The sequence below is a fragment of the Syngnathoides biaculeatus genome, chromosome 16, assembly GCF_019802595.1.
Source record: "Syngnathoides biaculeatus isolate LvHL_M chromosome 16, ASM1980259v1, whole genome shotgun sequence".
NCBI lineage: Eukaryota > Metazoa > Chordata > Actinopteri > Syngnathiformes > Syngnathidae > Syngnathoides > Syngnathoides biaculeatus.
Genome location: NC_084655.1, coordinates 14,317,508 through 14,339,404, shown reverse-complemented (window position 1 = coordinate 14,339,404; position 21,897 = coordinate 14,317,508). Strand labels below are relative to the sequence as shown.

The 21,897-nt window shown below is 41.9% G+C and overlaps 1 protein-coding gene across 1 annotated transcript in view; it reads right to left on the bottom strand.

Moving 5' to 3' along the window:
- myo15aa (myosin XVAa) overlaps positions 1-17,213 on the bottom strand; it is a 35,107-nt gene extending 17,894 nt beyond the window's left edge. Inside the window, exons 1-32 of the mRNA XM_061846461.1 lie at positions 16,158-17,213; positions 15,556-15,863; positions 11,784-12,621; positions 11,550-11,632; positions 11,302-11,365; positions 11,076-11,185; positions 10,913-10,987; positions 9,754-9,844; positions 9,283-9,386; positions 9,139-9,202; positions 8,943-9,056; positions 8,662-8,823; positions 7,671-7,784; positions 6,182-6,240; positions 5,829-5,952; positions 5,554-5,649; positions 5,325-5,456; positions 5,107-5,232; positions 4,207-4,284; positions 3,870-4,027; positions 3,749-3,794; positions 3,556-3,680; positions 2,993-3,110; positions 2,701-2,876; positions 2,321-2,405; positions 2,140-2,193; positions 1,979-2,060; positions 1,744-1,880; positions 1,059-1,154; positions 699-934; positions 421-611; positions 211-283 (exon numbers count right to left, since the gene is read on the bottom strand). Coding sequence (XP_061702445.1) covers positions 211-283; positions 421-611; positions 699-934; positions 1,059-1,154; positions 1,744-1,880; positions 1,979-2,060; positions 2,140-2,193; positions 2,321-2,405; positions 2,701-2,876; positions 2,993-3,110; positions 3,556-3,680; positions 3,749-3,794; positions 3,870-4,027; positions 4,207-4,284; positions 5,107-5,232; positions 5,325-5,456; positions 5,554-5,649; positions 5,829-5,952; positions 6,182-6,240; positions 7,671-7,784; positions 8,662-8,823; positions 8,943-9,056; positions 9,139-9,202; positions 9,283-9,386; positions 9,754-9,844; positions 10,913-10,987; positions 11,076-11,185; positions 11,302-11,365; positions 11,550-11,632; positions 11,784-12,621; positions 15,556-15,863; positions 16,158-17,213 — 5,375 coding nt within the window. The remainder of the gene's footprint in view (positions 1-210; positions 284-420; positions 612-698; positions 935-1,058; positions 1,155-1,743; positions 1,881-1,978; positions 2,061-2,139; positions 2,194-2,320; positions 2,406-2,700; positions 2,877-2,992; positions 3,111-3,555; positions 3,681-3,748; positions 3,795-3,869; positions 4,028-4,206; positions 4,285-5,106; positions 5,233-5,324; positions 5,457-5,553; positions 5,650-5,828; positions 5,953-6,181; positions 6,241-7,670; positions 7,785-8,661; positions 8,824-8,942; positions 9,057-9,138; positions 9,203-9,282; positions 9,387-9,753; positions 9,845-10,912; positions 10,988-11,075; positions 11,186-11,301; positions 11,366-11,549; positions 11,633-11,783; positions 12,622-15,555; positions 15,864-16,157) is intronic.
- Positions 17,214-21,897: the final 4,684 nt, after the last annotated feature.

The following is a 21,897-nucleotide window of genomic DNA, read 5'->3' as shown; positions in this document are numbered from 1 at the left end:
TCTTTTATCAAGTGGAAACACTGACCTAATGAGGTGGTGACGTACTGAACTGCATCTACAGAAAATGAATCTAACTGCATTGGTTGGTGACAAAATCAGCCCTTTATTTGAAGGATTGTGTCTTTTAGAGTAGAAGGCAATATTCGAGGATATATTGGAAGGTCATTTACAATGTCTTTCATTAAAATTGATAAACCTTTGAATGACCACCTGTGGCGGAGGACATCTCCCGCTATATCCTCGCCGCTGGTCCAGGAGTGGACGGGACACAGCAAAGACTCTCCTACATCATCATGAATCATTGGACCCAGTTAGTGCTTTAAAGTCAAAACTGCAATTAGACTTTTGTTTAAATCAAATGAAATAACAACGTCATTTGATTACAATCATTGTCAAAAACCCAGATGATTTTCTTCTTACCATCAAAACAATGCACCTGTAACACCATGTTAGCTTTTTTCCTGTTGGCCGTCCACTCCAGTAGCGACAGCGGGTAAATCCGTGAGGTCTCAGAGGCGGGGCCTGAGTTCTGCTGCATTTTCTGACTGGCCTGCATGAGTCTATGCTGTAGCAATGCGTGGCAACCAGTGGCAGCGTGGTCAGAAACAAACCTAAAGAGCAGTTACAAATTGAACACTAGACCTTTGATTATTTTTAGCATATACGCATACAGTAGATCATCTAATTATTGTTTTTACTTGAGTAGATATCTGTCCATCTGTGGTGAGGGCGCGAAGCTGCAGACACATCCAAGCAACAGAAGCCAGCCTCTCTCTGCGTTGTCAGCGTTGAAATTTCGCCACACCTGGTTGACCACCTGCGCCAAGATCTCATCCCGCAAGCCCGGAGATGAAAGACCTCTTTGGACGATGTAATTGCCAAAAATGTTTTCCTGTGCCCCATTGAGATGAGGGTCCCCCATGAATCGTAACACCTGTAGGTGAATAAATGGAGGCAAACAAAATAATCAATCAGGATTGCGGAGTTTGTGACATTCTACTTTGTGTGATTTGTCACATTTGACTTAAATTTAAGCAGTGAAAGAAAGGTCCACCTACCATGTTGAAAATCTGCAGTGCTGCTTCTTTCAGGTCCTCTTCTATGCATGTTAGAGGTGCTTCCAGGGGTGTCAGCAACATCCCGAACTTGGGCTCCTACCACAAGGATGCACTGATTGTGTCAGTCAAATTCTAGACAGACATTGTAGTATTTTTACATTGCATACGTTTTTGGGATGAGTGTGTGTATTATTTTGTCATTATTTCACAGCAGTTAGGGTAGGGGTGTCGAACTCATTTTTGTCGCGGGCCACATTGTAGTTACAGTTTCCCTCAGAGAGCCGTTATGAATGTGAAACCATCAAAATCTTTCACATCATATTTACAGATTACATTTATGAGCTAGTTTTATAATAACAAATCAAGGGTAATGGGTTTTTTAACTATTGCTGTTGTTTGGGCACAGAATATTGCTTGCAATATCTCTGTTATCATTTATGATATGACAATTTGAAACTTTAGTACAGATTTTTTTTAATCATGGAAGTTGATTGTTATCATTTTCCTTTGCGGGCCACATAAAATCATGCGGCGAGCCAGATTTGGCCCCCGGGCCTTGAGTTTGACACCTGTGAGTTAGGAGCTTGGGGTACAGATGACATTCTGTTTTTTTAAGACGTTCAGTGGAACAGATGACGTGACAGACTGAAGCTAGTTTTAAAATGACGCTGGCAGGTGATCTTACTCTGAAGTTGCTGAGCACGTAACGATAGAAGGGGTAGTTGTTGATGTCCAGAGGCAGAGTGAGTTGATTGGAAGAGGACTCTTGGATATGAGGAGCTTGAAGCAGGGCCAGGCAGTCAGAGTGTAATTCTCCCCTGACTGACCAAGAGAAAAAGAAAACAAGTACAAAAAAAATGTAAAATAGACTCAATTACCAAGCCCTTGCATATATGTGTCAGAGAGTAATGAGTACAGACCTCCTGCTGCTTGCAGTAGAGTACCAAGCTCTGCAGGGATCACCAAGTGTGTGACATTTACCACCTCTCTCTTCATCAGCTCCTGTTAGAAGATTGACTTTAATCTAAAATGGAGTCAAGTGTGCGTAATAATGTGGGGAGGAATGTGAGATTGGTATTACCATTTCTCTCTTCTTCCTCTCCTCCTCAGCTTTCCTACGGGCCATCAACTTCATCTGCATTTAGACCGCAACGAACATAAACATGTCAAGTGAAAGATATTGGGATGCAAAAGAAGGGCAACAGATTTGGATTTGAAATATTTTGTTTTATTGCTTGCGTAGAGAGTCTCCACTCGCATACCTTGACATATCGTTTCTGGGAGATATAAAAGTGGACGAGGGATCGGAACCGTACCAGGCTGTCTTTCATTTTCACATAGTGCCTTCTAAAAGATAAACACAGGGGAGGCCAGGCCTGAGCCGTGATTCAAACCCAGACTTCAGAACTGTGGGACAGACATGCTCCAATTATTGTATCGTTGTATATATTACGACTGCACGAGCAATTTTAGCAGTGATAGAACAGCTGTTGTGATATAAATTATTCCCACACCCCACTGCATTATTTTAATTTCTCACATCCTCAGCAGGTGCCTGGGGTACCTTTTCTTTTGTTTTGCAGTGAATGAAATATTATTAATGCTACCACCGTAGTGTTGCAATGAGGATTTTGTGGCCCACCTCATCAGAAACCCTCTGCATTGGGCCTGTAGCCTGATGATCATGTTGCGGAGGTCTACGTAGCGTTTCCTCACAAAGTACATGCGAGCGTAACGCTGCAGGGTGAGTGCAGCAAGCCTGCGACAGTGCTCCCGCTTGCACTCCAACAGCTGGTAAACAGCCTCCTTCACAAACAACTGCAACACGCACAAAGCTACATGTGATGCACATTATGGGTGATACATTTGCATGTACTTTGTAATAATCTGAGTAGAACATCAAAAGATCAGTTTGACCAGAGGGAGGAGCAAACCTTTGTGACCCCGACATGGTAGTCTCCTGTCTTGAGGGGGCACAGTTTGCTGAGGAGAAGCACACAGTTGTCTCCGGTAGCTAACGGCAGTTGTTGAATTCCCACCAGGGATTTATATCTTTGACAGAAATACAAATGATTATATTTAGTGAAATTCAAACTAGGCTTAAATAGATTTTCCATATAGCCGCTTTGCGAAAAACTGGCTTATGAGAGTGTATTTCCATTCATTTTCTGCAGTGCTTTTCTCCACTATGTTTCGGGATGAGCTAGAGCCTACCCCAGCTGACTTTGGGCGAGAGGCTGGGGACACCCCCGACTGGTCGTCAGACAATTGCAGGACACATTCACACCTACGGACAATTTCGTGTCCATCCATCCATTTTCTTAGCTGCCTTATCCTCAGAAGGGTCGCGGGAGTGCTGGAGCCTATCCCAGGTGTCACAATTTAGCGTCTCCAATAATTTTTGCTGCCCATTACAAGTGTACTGTCACACAAATTAAGCTATACTGTTGGATAAGTTTTGTTGTTACAGTATAAATCAACATATAGAGCTTTTCACCTGAACAGGAAGACGGAAAATGCCATCCTGACAGGATATCCCTCTTTGCGGATCCTGATGGTTTCCATAATGCCGGAGTGTCGTAGTTGACCTTTGACCAGGTCAACCTCAAACACACCTGCGTGCTGTCATGTCAACATGTGATTACTAATTACATTTGTGTGAATGTCAGGGGGCTGTTTTAACAATTTACCTTCATGTTATTTGGCTTAATGCAGCGGACAAAAAATGGGTTGCACCTGAAATACAATAAAAGAAACACAAGTGATGAACCTTCAAGTGTTTTTTTTTATGTCTCGATCCGTGTACTTCACCTCTCCATCTTGTCCACGAGTTCCAGGAGGGACTGTTGGAACTTGCTGCTGACGGTGGATGCTTGGTATTTCCTGGTGACCGTGCTGCTCTTCGTCACCTGACCTCCTTTCTGCTGCCCCATGACTTCGGCATGAGCCAGGAAGAGGTTTGACACCATCTAAAAGAAGTTAGAGGTAAGGGTGACCATGAACAAGATTATATATATATATATATATTTTTTTTTTGTGGGTCAACACAACATAATATTATCCACAACCAGGTGGTAATCTGGTTCATGTTCAGTTTCATTTGAATTTAACTAATTGTTATTTTAATATTTGAAGATATGCCGCTCACCTTGTTCCTGCTCTGAATGAACAGGTCCAGGACATCTTGACGAACCTGGTCGTAGTTTTTATCAAGGAACTTGTAAACCTGCAAAATTGACATCATGTCACCTGCCAATTTTAGGTTTGGGTGCTCCATTACTGTTTACGTTTCTCTGAACTTCCTGCATCTCAAATTGTATGTATAAGCTAATTTTACACTCTGGCACTGACCAATTTCAGCACTAGCAAAAATGTGATACAAAAACTATATAATAATTTTCTTTCTTTTCAAAGGTAATAAGGTTAATTTTGAAGTGACTTATAACGAGGTGGTAATTAGACAATGCGCTCATTATTATGGTTAGAGTTCAAAGTATGGGCGTGAAACGGCTCCAATGCGAAGTACAATTTTCACTAGCCAAGGGACATTTCTTGAAATATGATTTGGTCCTGACATACCATGTAGCTGAAGTCCTGCTGCTACTACCACTGATGAAAAGATCACAGCACTAGCGAAGGCATCTAGGCGAAGCCAGGGAAGGTTTGACATGAGGGCTGCATTGGAACTCACCATTCACAAAACTTTAACACTATTGCTACATGATAGCAAAACTGTAAACAATACAGCTGTACTCATACTGGGTTCACATTGTTGTAAGGCCTCATGCTGAAACTTATCATTTTCAACGATCTGAAAGTCTATGTTGCTAATAGCGGGACTACTGCGTAGTTTGTCAGGAACAGATTCTTCTTCCAGAAATCTACCAAGGATATAAACAGTACACATAGACAAAGCAGAATGAAATAAAATGTGTCATATACAGGAGGGGACACACGTTTCCATTGATAGGAAAAATATTTTGATCATCACACATCTTTTTAGGGTATATGAAATACAAAACATAAGTACAGAAGTAAGTATAAAAACCTGATAGGTGACACATCCAGCAAAATGTTTGATGGTGAACTCAGGGATGGGCATCTTTGGCTTCACATACAATGGGTTGTTGCCATGGTGATAGTGACATTTTTGGAGAAATGTATGATCTGTCGCCTATAAACACACCAGAACAAGGACTTGCAGAATAATAATAAAAAAGTGTCAGAATTATGCTTAAGTATGCATTAGTCATTCTTCTCGCTCACCTGTGGGAAACAACTCTGATCATCTAGGATTCTTAGTATGCCATGAGGCTTGGCGGCAATGAGGTCGATACAGGGCTGGTTGTCATTAAATGGAATGTCCTGCCACGGAATTTGTTCCCTGCTATACTCCTCCTACATGACAACCAGAAAACTGTTCTGTGCAAAATAGCCTACATTTTGGATGGATACAACTATCCAATGAGATGCTTGCAGTCTGCAAGCGACTTACCTGTTCTTCCCGGAAAATTATCTTGTTAAAGAAGAACTGCAAGTACTCGTTCGCATAATTTATGCACAGCTGCTCAAAGCTGTTGTATGCCAGATCCTGTTGTTATCACATCCACAAACACACACACACACAAATATATATATATATACACACACACACGGAATGGTCACATAGCTGGTCATTCACGACCTGTTATTTAAAATGTCTGGCTGAGGAAGTTGAAGTATATGTTCTCTATTCACAAAATCTCTCCGGAAAATATTGCAGTAGTTTACCTCAAATCCATAAATGTCCAGGATGGAGATGGAGAGAGTATTTTGGTGAGGATACACCTGAGCGTTGACTCTCTCTGTTAACCAGTGAAAGAGCAGCGAGTACAAAATCTTGGCAACTGCATCTCTAGAGAACAGATAAGAGTGGTCAGCAAATTTTTTAAAAAAAACAAGATTTTAGACAACAAATCTGACAGAATATGGGGCTTGTTATGATTGTTTTTAGTGCTTAAATGAATGATCAGTTTACTGGAAACTAAATAGCTCATTGCTGCTAATTCTGGCCATTTATGGTCATCTGATGGCCTACTTTAACAGTGGAAGTAAAACATGCTGGGTATATGACTAAGCATCACCTGGCATCTACAGCGCTTTCCACAGTCAGCGGCGTGTAAATCTTGTCTCTCATCGTCTCCTGTGAAGAAAGAGGATGTGCCATTTATGCACATACAGTGTGCACTGGTGTCAAACTCAAGGTCCGGGGGCCAGATCCGGCCCGCCACATGATTTTATGTGGCCCGCGAAGGCAAATCATGTATGTCAACTTCCGTGATTCACGTTCAAATCTGTACCAAAATTTCAAATTGTCATATCATAAGTCATAATGTTGAGGTATTGCAAGCGTTTTTACGTTGCAAAACATCAACAATATTTGAAAAACCCATACATGATGGGTTGGTAACCTGATTCCAAAAGTAATTCATAAATTTTACGTTAATATAATGAGGCGATAAACGATTTTTATGGTTTCACAGTCATAACGTCCCTCTGAGGGAAACCGGAACTACAATGTGGCCCACGACAAAAACGAGCGTGACACCCTTGGCGTACAGCATCAACTGTGCGTATGATGAAAAGGAGCCAACAGGTTGAGCATCTGCGTTAAGGTAACTGATCCTAATGTGCAAAATTAGAGTGAAGTAGTAGTCGACATTATGTAAGTGACAGGGCTGACAAATAAATGGTATCTGCAGGGTAACTATTTGCAGTTGCATGATCAGTAAGTAGTTAACATGCAACAGTTCTGTAGTACACAGTAATTTAGTTACAAGAGGCAGAAGTCAGTCGATTGATGAATAAATAAGACGTAGGTCTTAAAAACTCAGTTGAAAGACTTTTTTTTCCAAAAGGGTAAGTAAAAAATAAACGACTGTGCATAACCCTAATAACTGGGGAAGCAAATGTGCTCAGAAATAACAAATTGTACAGTATTTATATTCATGTTAAATGGGAGTCAGCACACATCTGCAACTATTTGAAATGCCTCCGATTAACCCCACATAATTCCCAACATTTCTTTTGCTTGCTAGCAGAAACCTGAAGGTTTTGTGCTTACACTGACAAATATTTTGAAGTGATCATCATTTTTTCCACCTTGTCTAAGGCCCAGTTCCCGAAGAAAAACAGCCCCAAAGCACGCTGCTGTCACCGTCATGCTTCAGTGAGTGTGCGCAGTGTCATGTTTGTGCCAAACATACTCTGCCATTTGGGCTCATGGCCATATACTTCACCCTTGGTTTCATCAGACCATAACAATCTCCCAAATGTGTTATCGACCCATGAAGCAAGGTTGAAAAGAAGGAGGACTGCACTACGCCACGATTTGTTTATTTTATTTTATTTTTAATCTAACGGAGCCGTCGTGAGGCGAATGTCCCACAACCCCCCAATGCAATGATGTAAATAAGAACTTTCTTCAAGAGGATGATGTAGCCCAATTTCCTTATAATCACAGCGATCAGACAACATAAGATCCAGTCAAATCATCAGTAATAACTTGGAGGTATGTGGCAAACATACGTATGAGATGTTGAAAATGCCAATAAAACAGGTTTCAGTACTGACCATGACTTTATAAGTGATGGATTTCTGCAGGCCATCAGGAGAGATCTGCAAAAGTTCTGCTACCACCCTGATCTCTTGGGTGCTCACCACTGTCGCCACCTCCTGGCCGTCAGCCTGCAGGGCAGCAGAGGGGAAACAAGGGCTATTCGAAAAACTAATTTACGCTCGTCAGACATTTACTGGGAACACTCGCACAATCTAGAAAATTCTGCACATCTGTTTTGAATGACACTGACAATTTTTATTTTTTTGTGGGTTTTTCATTGTCTAATATTACATTGGTTACCCCAGTGGTGGTCCATTCTGGACAGCAAGGCCTATGAGATATCAGAATCACTACATTGTACTTTTATATCCACTGCAAAAGGTATTGATGCACTACATTGCATATACATCGATCCATCCATCCATTTTCTTAGCCACTTACCCTCACAAGCCTATCCCAGCTGTCAATGGGCAGGAGGCAGGGTACACCCTGAACTGATTGCCAGCCAATCGCAGGGCACATCGAGACAAACTGCCGCACTCACAATCACACCTAGGAGCAATTTAGAGTGTCCAATTAATGTTGCATGTTTTTGGGGTGTGGGAGGAAACCGGAGTGCCCGGAGGAAACCCACGCAGGCACGGGGAGAACATGCAAACTCCACACAGGCGGGTCTAGGATCAAACCCAGGACCTCAGAACTGTGACGCCAACGCTTTGCCAGCTGATCCACCGTGCCGCTATTACATATACATTCAAAACCTAAATTCTAATATTTGTTCTATAAGTTTGTGTTAAATTATTCCCATTGTTTTTTTTTTTTTGCTTGCAAAGGCGATTTCAAAGGCCGCAGAACTGGTCCCTGTTAACACCAGCATTTTTCTGCAAAATTTCAGTCAACTTTTATTTTTTTTTCTGTTGCATTTAAAATCTGAAATTAGTTTTCAACCCATCAGTATCACATGATAAATATCCAGATGTATGAAAATCTCCATGGAAACATGACCTGATATTTCTCAAAGTAGACGTTGCCCAGGTGCAGTATGGAAGACAAAACTCTGAAAATGGCCGACTGGTCATCTGAGGTGAAGCGAAGGATCTCCATGGCAGCAAGCAGACGCTGGAAGTCCTCCTCATCATCCTTTCCTGTAATCCCACAATCCCCTCCCTGTGAGGGAAGCGAGAAAGCACAAAATGACTTCATGATAATACTGGGTTTCCCTCCTTTTTCAAATTTTATAGAAGCCTGAGAAAGATCGCCAAATATTGCAGCAAAGCGTCACCCACCTGGTTGAGGTAATAGTAGGTCTCAGCCTCCTGGAGATAGAAAGTCTGCTTCTGATGAGAAGGAAGACCTGCCAGCATCTCATAGAAGATATGATAGTTCCTCTCATCTTTGGCCTGGAGAAGAAACAAACATTTCCATAAACGCCTCCTTCGATAAACTATGAAAGTGCCCTGACGGTGTATCTGCAGGAATCACCTGGAAGACGATGCGAGACTTTTCTAGAAGATACTGAGAAGTTATGGCACCACGGATCACACCACTAGGCAGGAAATAAAGAAGACTTGAAAAGGGAGTTGGAGGTGCCAAAACCAAGAATGTTTGCAACACTGTTATACTCACTCATCCATGAAGACCTCCATGTGTTTCCCAAAGCGACTGGAATTATCATTCCGTACAGTTTTGGCATTTCCAAATGACTCCAGGAGAGGAGCCGCCTCAAGTATCTAGCAGCCAGTCAAATATAAAGCATTTAAACATATCTCTGCTGGATGATAATGTAAAAATGCAGTATTTTGCTGCCGCAGTTTAACTTTTAACTTCATTAATTATAATCAGTGGATATAAATATGGTGACATTTAAGGACCCCACAGCAAAACACAGCAACTGTGATGGCACATGTGAAGATGGGTTTGTACAGTAAAGAAAGCATGCAGGGAACCTTATATGGTACTACCTCAATCTGTGCCCACGTTGAAAGAAAACACACAGAAGGATATTAGTCATCGTTCAAGTTCAGATTAATGAACAGGTTTGCGAATGTGTGAGTGGGTGTGTGTGCTTTCATGTATCACAGTAGTTTGCATGGATACCTGTTGGGCAAGATCACATGTGTGATGCAACGCTACAAGGTAGCGAAGGACAAGTTTGGTGGCCTCTGTTTTCCCAGACCCGCTCTCCCCACTGAAAAAGAGCAAAAATGTGTCATGCTCAGCATCGCATACGCCAGTGTTTTCCCCAGCTTTAACTTAGCCAAGGCGCCCATTTTACATTAGAAACTCTCACAGCACACCACCAAATAAAAATGACACAAAAGTTATCCATACTGAGATAATGATGATCTTGGCTCAATTTGGTCACAAATGTGGTGACACACAAATTTAAAGATTTAGTCACTGAAATCTGGGCCAGTACACTGTTGTACTTGCAGGAAGATTAATTTTTTTGTATGAATGGCCACAGGTGGGTACACAAGTTTATTGTACCTTCTGTCATCTAGTGGAAGAGCATTAAAATTGTTTTGCCAGTAACTGTACATCTCTGGGGTAGTTAGTGGAAGAAAGATATATTTGCAATGAATAATTATCCATCCATCCATTTTCTTAGTCGCTTATCCTCACGAGGGTCGCGGGAGTGCTGGAGCCTATCCCAGCTGTCAAGGGGGCAGGAGGCGGGGTACACCCTGAACTGGTTGCCAGCCAATCGCAGGGCACATTGAGACAAACAGCCTCACTCACAATTACACCTAGGGGCAATTTAGAGTGTCCAATTAATGTTGCATGTTTTTAGGATGTGGGAGAAAACCGGAGAAAACCCACGCAGGCACGGGGAGAACATACAAACTCCACACAGGCAGGTCTGGGTTTGAACCGTGAGGCCAACGCTTTCCAGCTGAGACACCGTGTCGCCATGAATAAATATTTTCAGAGAAATTAATTGAAACTGGATAATTTCTTGTAGGACACGAGTTTACCATGGGAGAATCACACGAATCACTTGTATACAGGACACCATTGAAATGTGTTTTTAGTTTAATAAATAAATAAATAAATAAATAAATAAATAAATAAGGCTTTCCTTGGTAATAAATGACAGTGAATAGGAATTAAAGGGAACATAAAGCAATAAAATCAGACTGACTGACTATCGTACATGTCCTTGTCATCTTGGTTTGCACATTTACGCAATGAAATGAAGGGCCACTGAAACAGTTTATTTGTGAGATCAGTATGGAGTCAATCAATCTCTTACCTGATAATTATGACCTGATTATGTTTGGCATCCATCATTTTGGTATAAGCAGCGTTTGATATAGCAAACAAATGTCTACAAAAGAAATAAGTGTCACTTTGGCAAGAAGATGCCATAAACTATTTGGTGTATTGATTCCAAACCACTTGAGATAGTGACTTACGGAGGGTTCTCGCCCAAGGCATGACCCTTGTACTGCAGGACCATGTCTGTCCCATAGATGTTATACATCTTATAAGGGTTCACAGAAACCAGAATACTACCTATATAGGTCTGAAAGGCATCATTAAAAAAAAAAAAAAAGAATGAAAGTGGCAATAATACAGATAGAAATTGTGGAACTTTTGAATACAACATGCTATCTTGAAATAAATTCTTGTGACACTTACGTAAATAAGATTCCGTTCAAACCTCGTTTTTAGATTAAGAAGAACAGCATCATCGTGCATCTCCCTAATGAAAGTATAATAAGCATAATTTGAATAACAAATTCTCCCCCCCAAAAAAACAACAACAAAACAAGACAACTACTGTACTACTTTGCCCGTGTCTCTCTGTGCTCAATTTAAGTGTGTTCTGCCTTGTGTATTCATTGCTGAGAGGCGGTAATTTATGGTACTGTGTATGAAATTGTTACTCAAGCTGTGTCATGTCTTCAATGCCGTCTTCCTCTCGTTGCTCCGGGTGTGTAACTGTGGGGAGGCTTCTGATTGAGTACATCTGAAATGACAATCACAAATGCCAAAAATCCATTCTTTGATAAAGGTCACATCACTAAAACAATTGTTTATTGTTACCACATTTTTGTACTTAAAGACCTTAAATATTCACAAATACATATGGATACAGATCCGCTGTCACGAACATTTACCTTGTCAAACCATGGACCCTGAGGTTCCCCTTCCCTGCTGAGATTACACACCACTGGTTTATCCTCCATGTTTCGCTGAGCAATCAAGTGCTGGTGGTCCATTAGCTTGTCTTCTCCAAACACGGACCACTTATTGAGGTTTTGTACTGTCCCATGAGGTAAGACTTTGTCTTCACCCCATGCATCCATTTCTTGCTGGGTGCCCATAACGTCAACTCCGGGGGCTTGAGCCCAGTGCTTTTCAGGAACAGAATCCTGGACATGGGGTGACACCACAGCACATGTAGAAGGGAGGCGATAAGAGGCCCCCTGAAGGACTGGGTTCTGGAGTGCACCGGTGAGATCTAACGAGCAGGACTGTGGGGCATAAGGGGTATCTTGTTGAAGCACTATATTACCATCAGATTGCTGGATATCTGCCTCGCGAATGTTGGTGCTTTTTGACAAAGCACTGGACAGGTCAACTGTTTCATGTGTAGATGAGGACTGGTGGTGAGCAATCAAAGTATTAGTTGGCAAACGGTAGGTGGGACGACTGATCTTCGGGTTACTAAGAGCACTGGAAAGGTCAACAGATGGAGTCATTCTGGCAGCAGTCCCTTGCAGTAGTGATGGGTTAGAAAGCCTGTATGAGGAACCATAGATGCTGCTGTTCAGCAATGCACCAGAGAGGAGAGGCCCATTGGAGACTGATGTTGAAGCTTGAATTGTGTGTGACGATCCATCTGGAAGCCTAGACGCTACCTCACTAGGATCAGAATTCATCTGTGCACTGGGTAGCATTTGGGTTGAACTTTCAGGGTTTTCCATTGCTTCCCTTTGCTGAATTTTAATTGAACTGTTTGGCAGTTGATAAGAGGTCTTTAGGGGATTAGCATTTAGAAGTGCAGAAGACAGCATAGGAGAGGAAGCTGTAAAAGATTCAGATGAGGGTTTGTTCCTCAAAACCCTAGTACCCTCGGGCAATTGGTATGTAGATTTTTTAACTTTGGGATTAAGTAGTGCAGAGGAAAGCATAGGTGAAGCAGGGATGGTCGCGGATTTGGGTTTTGAACTCGTCCTTACTGTGCCGCAAGGTAAGTGATATGTACTTTTCTGTAAATTTCTTTTAACCAACGCAGAGGGCAAGACAGGGGAAGGAAGCGAATGTCCAGGAGAGGATTCAGCAGGTTCACTTTGGCTCATAATAGTCCCACCATGTAGTTGATGATCAAAAGGTGGGCTCTGCAAAGTACTGGAGTGAAGAGAGGGGGAGTGATTGGCTCCACCAGCTTCATCAACTCCATCAACTATAGTAAATTGAGTTTCTACAGTGTTTGGGGGCAGTGTTAAAGTGCCGACTGGGAGATCAAACATGGATCTTTGGATTTGTAAGGTCTGAAGGTTAGAAAGAAGTGAAGAGTTAACACTGACAGTCTGCTGTGCAGAGGAAGCATGAGCGATGAGAGAGGGCTGAAGGGATGAGGTAAAAGATTTGTCGCGTATCTGGGAATTATGTAGAGCAGAGGACAAATCTGAGGTGGATGATGTTGATGGGGTGCAGGGTACTGCTGAATGTGTATGAGAAGGAAAGGTGTTATCCGGGTTGACATTTGGCTGTAGGGGAGATGTGTAGGTCCTCGGCAGGTGAGAGTTGTGCATTAAAGTGTTTGCTAGATCTAGAGGGGGATTTTGACTCACCTCTTTGACATTCTGAGCTTCATCCACAAGCTCTCCAACAGATGGGTGAGGATAAATTTCTTGTGTTTGGTTTGTACGGTGGGTGAGATAAGGTAGAGAAGAGGGAATTTGGTAGGAGGGAAATGGGGTACCTATACTTTTAAGGTTTTGAGAAGAATTTGTTAGAAATGAGGATGTGCCTGGCTCTTTAGCTGTGTAGTTCACATGGTTCATATTCTGAGAAGGTTGTGCTATTGGATAAGGTAGAGGACGTTGAAAAGATGTTGTGCCTACATTCTGGGGACTCTTAATCCTATGAGGTAGGGAGGAGTGTGTGTAGAAGTTATGGTTCTTACGATAGGCTGCATGGCAGGGCAGGGTAGATGATTTCTGAAATCGTTTTGGAGACTGCAATCCATTATGGTGCACATTCCTTAATGGTTGAGGAGAAAAAGAACCATCCTGTTTCAATAAAGGCTCCCGAGATACTTGAGGCCTTGAAGGAGGTTTTCTTAATGATTGTCTCAATGAAGGGGTGGAGTGATTTCTGGGCATACGTACTAGTGGCTGTCCTCTTCCAATAGGTCTTTGCAAGTCCATTTCAGGTTTTGAGTCCTTTGGTTGGGAGCATTTCCTTGATAACATGGGGCCTCCAACTACACCATTCTTTTGTCCAGAGGGAGTGCCTCGGCCACTGCGAATAGAAGACCTGAACGGTGCTACAGGTTGAGTAACAGGTAGTCCACGTCTACTTCGTCTTCTTAAGTAGGCATTAGATGTAGAGGGTTTCACAGACCCCATAGGGGCATGATTTTGACTTCCTGAAACACGTCTAAATTTACGAGTGGAGGAGCGGTTCGGTAGGGGCTGGCTGTTGTTCTGTGACTGGGAAGGAGAGGGAGGATGATAGATGGAGGTAGGCTGAAAAGCTTGATGGGAAGAGTGTGCAGACTCGGATAGAGGAGGCCTCTCTCTTTGTGAAGATGATGGAGGAGGTGAAGGCGATTTTCTCACTTGTATTCTTCGTTTACTTTGTGCTCTGGGAAGGGGAAGAGAAGAACCAGCAGGATAAGGTTGTTGACTAAAAGAATGTCCTGGCTCAGGGGGAAGGCCTTCTCTCTTTCTCAGAGATCCTCTTGGTGACAATATGGGACTTGGAAGTTGGGACTGGGGTTGAACCCTTTGAAGTCCAATTCCACTCCTCACAGCTGTTATAGGTGGCTGGGCGATAACTGACACTACATTTCCATGCAATTGTGAAGAGGCAGGAGGGCTTGCTTGTCTCTGTGGAGAGATTGGCCTTTGGCTTGGCATTGGAGATCGGTATCTAAAGTCTGTTCTGCGTAAGGGAGGGGGAAAGTGGTCTGGCTGGATGTGTGGTTGAAAGTCCATATGATCTGGTGACATTCCTGGTCTTGCTAATAGAGGGGGGTTAATTCCATACTCTGGTTTTGGTGAAGATAGTTGGGGATATGATGGTGGATGCCCTAATGAAATATTCTGTGTTTGTATATGTGGGACTCTTGATGTCATTTGTTCCACGTGGAACTTGAGTGTTTCACCTGGGTAAGCATGGTTATTAACCTGAGTGGGAAACTGTGGTAAAGAAAATGTTGGCATGTGATGTGGGGTAGTGGCCAAAGGGGTGTGAGTAGGATGAGTTGGTTGCTGAGTTGGTTGCATGTACTCATATTGAATTATCTCGGGTGTTGGTGAATATGCTATGATGGGGGTTGGCCGGTGGTTACTGGAAGTTGGGAAGTGGGGCTGTGCTGGGATGTAAGTGGGATGAGACTGTTCATTTTGATTTCTCAGGTCAAAACCAAGTGGAGATGTAAATATGTGTGCAGAAGTGGGTGGCGGTAGTGGTAGGGTTTCTACATTCAGTCTTTCCTTTCCAAATAATTTAACCTGAGGCCTCGGAACCCTGAACTGCTCAGGAATAGAATTAGCAAAAGGAACTTGTTCCTGTCTGTAAATATGTTCTGTTTCTGTAGCATCCACATGACCATCAACAAAGTATGGTTGCTGGTAAGGGACATGAACTTCAGCAAGGTCTAAACATTCCTGCATTGAATCTTGATACACTGGTAACTCCGGCAGAGCAGCATACCTATCATTCACTATTCCATACTGCTCAGACATCACTAAGTCAGCATCCATATTAGGATCAAAGTAAGAATTTGTGTACATCTCAGACTCATATGGATTGTAGATATTTTCCATGTCATTGTTGGAGTAACCAAATGGCTCTTGCACAATAGCGTAGAGCTTTCCATCATCACCATAGTAATATTCCACCTCTTCGTCGCCATTAAGCTCACATTCATCATATGGGTAAGTGTAGTAGTAATCCACATCACCATCAGCATAAAATTCGCCATCAGGGTAAAAGTTGCCATCATCCTCATCATTTTCCCACTCATCATCATCATCATCATCATCATAGTATTCAAAGTCCTCTGTCTGCCCATTGTGATAATCCTCCTCAGATTCATATTCATCGTCATCATAATCAGAGGCATGTTTGTAATACTTGGGACGTCTACCTAATGTGTCTCTGTTTGCAAATGACAGTCGCTTTCGTCCTTGCCGCTTTGCCCAGGCCCCAAGACGACCTCTGCCCTTGGCACTTGGCAGCCCTTCTAGCAACCACGTGGTTGCTGCAGCTATCCTCGCTAACATCCATCCTTTTGTCTTGAACCTTAATCCTACTTTCTTTTTGCCAAACATGCCTTTGAACTTTGCTCCCAATCCCTTTGCCTCTGCAGCCATGCTCCGTGTCCCTGCTAAACTGGACAGGTCTACTCCCTTTTGGGGGGGAGGAGGAGTGGAATTGCCTGGACTGTTCTGTTTTGTGTTGCCGAGTTTGAAACCGGACATACTGGGCCTTTCCTCATCAGAGGTGTCTTTGGCCCCAAGTCCTTTTAAAATTTTCAAACCTGAGGGACCTGGCTTTTGTTCCTCAGACGTGGATTTAGCCCCAAGGTCATCTGGAACTTTAGCTGCGCTCATAAGAGGTTTACCAGAAGTAGTTGGGTTCTCCTTTTTCTTGGAGAGAGGCATAAAAAGACTGGATGTACTTCTAAGACTCCTAATTGGTTTGGGTTTCTCTGACTGCTTTTGTTTAATGGGAAGACTGAATGGGGAGGCCCTTCCTGTGAGGCCACTGATGACTTTTGATGCCCCTCTGAGGTAACCCTTGGCATCCGCTGTCTTCTGCAACTTTCCTCCAACCATGTTTTTCTGTTCTTCCTCAGCAAAGCCCATTGTGACTTTAGAGGCTCCCTTAATTTGGCCATCACTCGTATTTTTGAGGTTGATTACGTCCATCCCTTTTGTCCCTTGTGACTCCTCTTTGTCTAGCTCCTCATTCTCGTCATCCAATGAAGGTGAATCACCCGGGGGAGGCTGAGAAACCTTGAGGGCTGTCACTTTATATGTATTTTTAACAACCGCTTTACCTTTAGCTAAATCAAAGGGAGCTTTTACCTTTGCAACTACTTCTTCTTCACTCTCATCACTATCTGATTTTTCACTCCTCAAGTTCTCTCCTTCTTCCTCAGATTCCTCCTCTGACTCACTGACAGGTTGCTTTTGTTTTCCTTTCTTACCACCACCTTTCCCCTTTCCCTTAGCTGGTTCTTCCACTTTCTTTGCTCTTTTCTTGTCATCCTTTTCTACCTTTTTGGTGTTCTTTAGTCCCTTCTTTGTCTCCTCCAACTTGCTTTTCCTGGCCACCGATTTTGCATCAGCTTTCTTGGATGGCATGATACTACTGCAGATAAGTAGCTACGCTGTGATTAAATTGAAATGTAAATGTCATGAGAGCCTTCTCTCTTCATCTCATTTGTCTCGATAACTTCAGGTTTCTCTCAAGAATCACTGCACAATGTAGATTCTTCTCAAAGGCAGTCAATGCTTAAAAAAATAAAAAAACCAAAATAAACATGTTCCTTCAGTCTTGGTTCCAAAATTTTGTTTTACCAAACAACGCTCACTTAAACATGCTGTCAAGCCTTTGAAAAAATAATTGTATCCTGTGTTTGTCAAACGAATCAGAAAGATTAGTCTAGAAGTCAACTAGTTAAGACTAAATAATGAAAATCTTTGCTCTTTAAATGTAATTGCACAATTATGAAGCAATTTTCTTTTTGCCATTTATACAAATGTCTTGCCTTTGGTTTCCCGAGTCCTCAAAAATGTAGCAAACTTGGGTTCCTGGTCCTTGTTTGTTTCGGTAAGTCATGTAAATAAATTTTCAGGGTCACACAGAGAATAAAAAAGGCCCAGCAACGGAGTCTCTGTAGTCCTTTGTGTGGCTCCCATGATCAGTATGTCCTGTGAGTCCTGCCTGCAGTGCATCCTCATCTTGGCCGCCACACGATCTTCATCGGGATGTTCCGTCAGCCAAGAGAAGTGATGTCAAGTGCCGGTTTGTGTCTCGATCCTCAAGACTGCGTTCCTTTTTGTCCGAGAGTTGGTATTTGTGTGCGTTAGCAAACCCACTCTCAGAGCCTTGTGACCTTCTGTGGTCTGCTAATTACAGAGACTTCATTTTAATTTGATGTCGTCACATGCTCATTCTGATCGGATCTCCATGAGAATGTGTGTTGTATCCCCTCGTTGCAAAGGGCACCTTAATGTCCCTGCTATACTGTCTGAAGGTAACCCTACCTGCGTTGTGCTTGTGTATGAATAATGCAGGCTGGCTGAGCTGTTGCTAAACTGTGTCTGAGAGGCAACGCCGCAAAGAGTCAAAACACAAACACCTGTAGCCCCCGTGGTGGACATTGAGGAGAAACGCCTTGTTGCTCAGTGTCTCTTCTTTACATAAACCTTCACCCTCATCAATGTTGTACACGTTGCATGGGGGTTTCCTCGTGTTAAAACGAACTGATTACCCGCTCCGCCCAAGTTGATCCTTTCATTCACAACAATTTTTTTACTTGACCAAAACAAAAGTGACACCACTATCTGGATAACTGATCCCCCATTAGTCTTGAGCCTTCTTCATGATCAAATATGGCTATTTTGGACATTTCCTGTAATTCCAACATACTCAAGAGTCACGTACATTAAGGTTCAACATAGTTACAAATATAAAAGCCTTTTCTAGCCATGCTTGACTCCTAGCCCAAAATATTGTAATTACAATGTAACAACATGAGTTGGTCCTCACTACAAGGTTTTATTCATTTATTAACGGCATGATGCTAATTCAATGACGGGCTGATATTCAAGGAGGTCATTTCTGAGGCAGATATGAATGTTTGATGGCTGCCACTGTGTCCTGGCTAAACAGCAAGGATAAAACATTTATCACGGGCCACTCTAAATATAACACAACGCAGCACCTCCCACCCTGGCACGGTCGCTGACCGACACACTACACGCGTGTGCAAGTGTCAGGGGTTAACAGCCAAATAGAGGAGGGTAGATGTAGAAAATAAAACGAAAGAGCCAATTATTGCTGATAATGGGCAAAATCCATGACCACAATAGTTGCCAGAAATACTTTGGGAATCCCCATATATAGCAGAGACTGGGAAATGTCAAGCAAAATACAAATGCGAAGTATCGCACGCAGAGATTTTTCGGGCTTCTTATCTGAATGGGTACAGTCAATGAGAAAAATTGGGGAAAGCAGTCTCAGTTGTATAGTTGTATGTAATACGTTGGACCAATGTTGTAAGTTACAGTTGCTTGAGTAGTGTTGTCCTGTATTGAAATTTACGAGTTTTTGTGTGAGTGCCACTTAAAGGATAAGAAATATCAACTAGATGGAATTAACGGATAATAGTGCAAGAATTACACATATGCTTCAAATAAATTGTTAGCTCCCAAGTGGTTTTTTTGAGATCTAACAGTCAGGAGACAGCCTAGAATAAGATGGGATCTTAAAATCTGGATCACATATCCTGAGGAGCAGTGACCATGAAAGAGTGCAGGCACGCACACAAATGCGCAGTAAAGGTCACCCGTCACCAAGGTACAGTAAGGTAGGAGATATTGTTGGGAAAGTAAGCTATCTTGGGCTCTGTTGAGCTGACAAAAGCAATTTGATGGCAGACGATGAGTAGAATCCCAGGTATGTTTAACATATCACCTCGCACACAAGATTTTTAAACAAATTTATGAAAAAAAATCATTACATTGCATTTGATTTGGAGTGTGCATAAGTGAAAGCAGTAGTATGCTACAATTGCAATCATCATCAATCATTGTATTGTGTTTTTATTTATATTTTACACGACATCCCAACTAGATTGGAATTTGTAAATACTACATATATAGACGTTTTTCCTGTAGTACTACTAATGTAGTTGAATTACTTTTTGTTGTTGTTGTTGAATTACTAATTTTCCAAAATTACAATACAATTTAAAGGAAACTAACAAACAACTATAAGTCTCATGAGCCGAAACACGCACGCATGATGGACACTCACATTGTTTTTTGTTGGTTTTTTTTTTTGTTATTTTTTAAGATCCACTCAAGTGTTAAATGGACAACGATGGACACCTGCTGGTGTTAACAAGACCTTACTACTCCTGTAATAAGCATTCAGGCCTCCACCTTTCAAAATGAAAACATCACAAATTGTTGGGACTAACAAACGCAATAGACCCGATTACTTTCAGATGCGTGTTCATTTGTGATTCAGGCAATCATTTCCTATAGAGCTCGTGCACCTATGTCATCAAATCACGTCACTGGCCAGAAGTGCCAGTCAAACAAACCATTCTTCAATGCTAAGTCGACACAAAAATTCAGACAGAGAGGGAGAGCGAGAGAGAGAAAGAGGGCGGGAGAGATGAGAGAGAGAAATAACAAAATACAGTGATGCCACCTAGTGTTTAACTGAGTACTCAACCCAACATGCTGTTTTAGAACTTACTGAATATCCTAGACTCTTTAGGGTATAAAGTAAGTTTCTTTCGGCTTGTACCTATAGGGATCGCCACTTGAAAAAAAAATAAAAATGTGGGATTGTCATACCCCCCCCCCTCCAAAAAAAAAAATCAAACCATGCATGCCAGGGTTATAAGCTTTCTTTAAAAAAAGAAAGAAATCTCCACTTCCAACATAATGGAATGTCGATAAGTAATTTTCCCATAACCCTAACAAATACCCAAATCATAGAAAATATATGAATGGATGGTAGATAAACTACTCAATCTTAAACCTAATAGATAATGCAACAATTATTAACAAATCATGTGTGCACTGTAGATACGTATTCATCATCATCATGATCATCATCATCATCATCATTAGACTGGGTAAACTTGTTAATAAAGTGAACCTGGCATGGACTTGCTCCTTCATTTATTTCCAATTTACTTTTAAACTTGAATGTACATTTAGGTGCAATGTTTGAGTTAAAGTAAATTTTTACCGGCTGTATTTTGACAGGGAATGAAATGAAAAAGAACAAAACAAAACAGAGGTAATGAGCATTTAATTGCATTTGGACAAAAACCTCTGAAAAAAAAGGATGAGTATGCATTTTCCATACATACAATACAATACAATAAAATGTAAAACATTTACAGGTGATTATAATGCTCTGGAGATGGTTCCAGTGTCCTATGGAGTGATGCAAAGACGGGTTCTTCAAAATTGTCAGGATATGAATGTTTTTCAACGTTTATAAAGATCAACATGGTAAATATTTGTCCATGGCTCTTTTGTCACTTTTTGCCCCAAATAACAAAATCTAAAATACTTGGTAAGGGTATACACTGTATCTAACTTTGGGTTTAACATTATGTCACACATTAACATTAAATATCATCATCTTTTGTGTGTGTCCACTTCTCACAAATGTGACAAATTAGATGAATATATGACCAAATGTGGGACTTTCCATCTACCCAGTTATCCATCTCTCATTCATGCACGCTATGATTTTAGAAAGTAGATAAATCAAGAATGATGATGGAACATGATGTACGCCTGACTTACCTTCCTGCTTACGTTGAGCCACAGTCACTGGTCATTGTCTGCAATAGACGTTGAAGCGTTTGCTGTTCCACACACTGGCTGTCTGGGTAGACCTCAGAGATCTTCTCTGGTACATCTGCTCCCGTTTTATACTTCACTAAACACACACACATACACACAAAACAACATTTAATGGATTACATGGCCATTCCTAGAACAAATGCCTTATGTTTGCTAAATGTAGCCATTGCCATACTACTTCTATGGTACAGTCAATAAATTAGTGGTGCCATATTCCATTTCTTAGTAAGATGCTTCCCTTATACATTTGTGTAGCCTGGGTAAACAAGCGGACAGACAGAGCTATTGTGCGTTGACAGGTGGAACACCACACGCGCACACACACACACACACACTCACGACGCTATCATTATTCCACACAGGTCTCCACTGTGAAACCCCGCTGACAGAAGGTTGTAAGGAGCTTGCGTGCTTATCAGTGTAC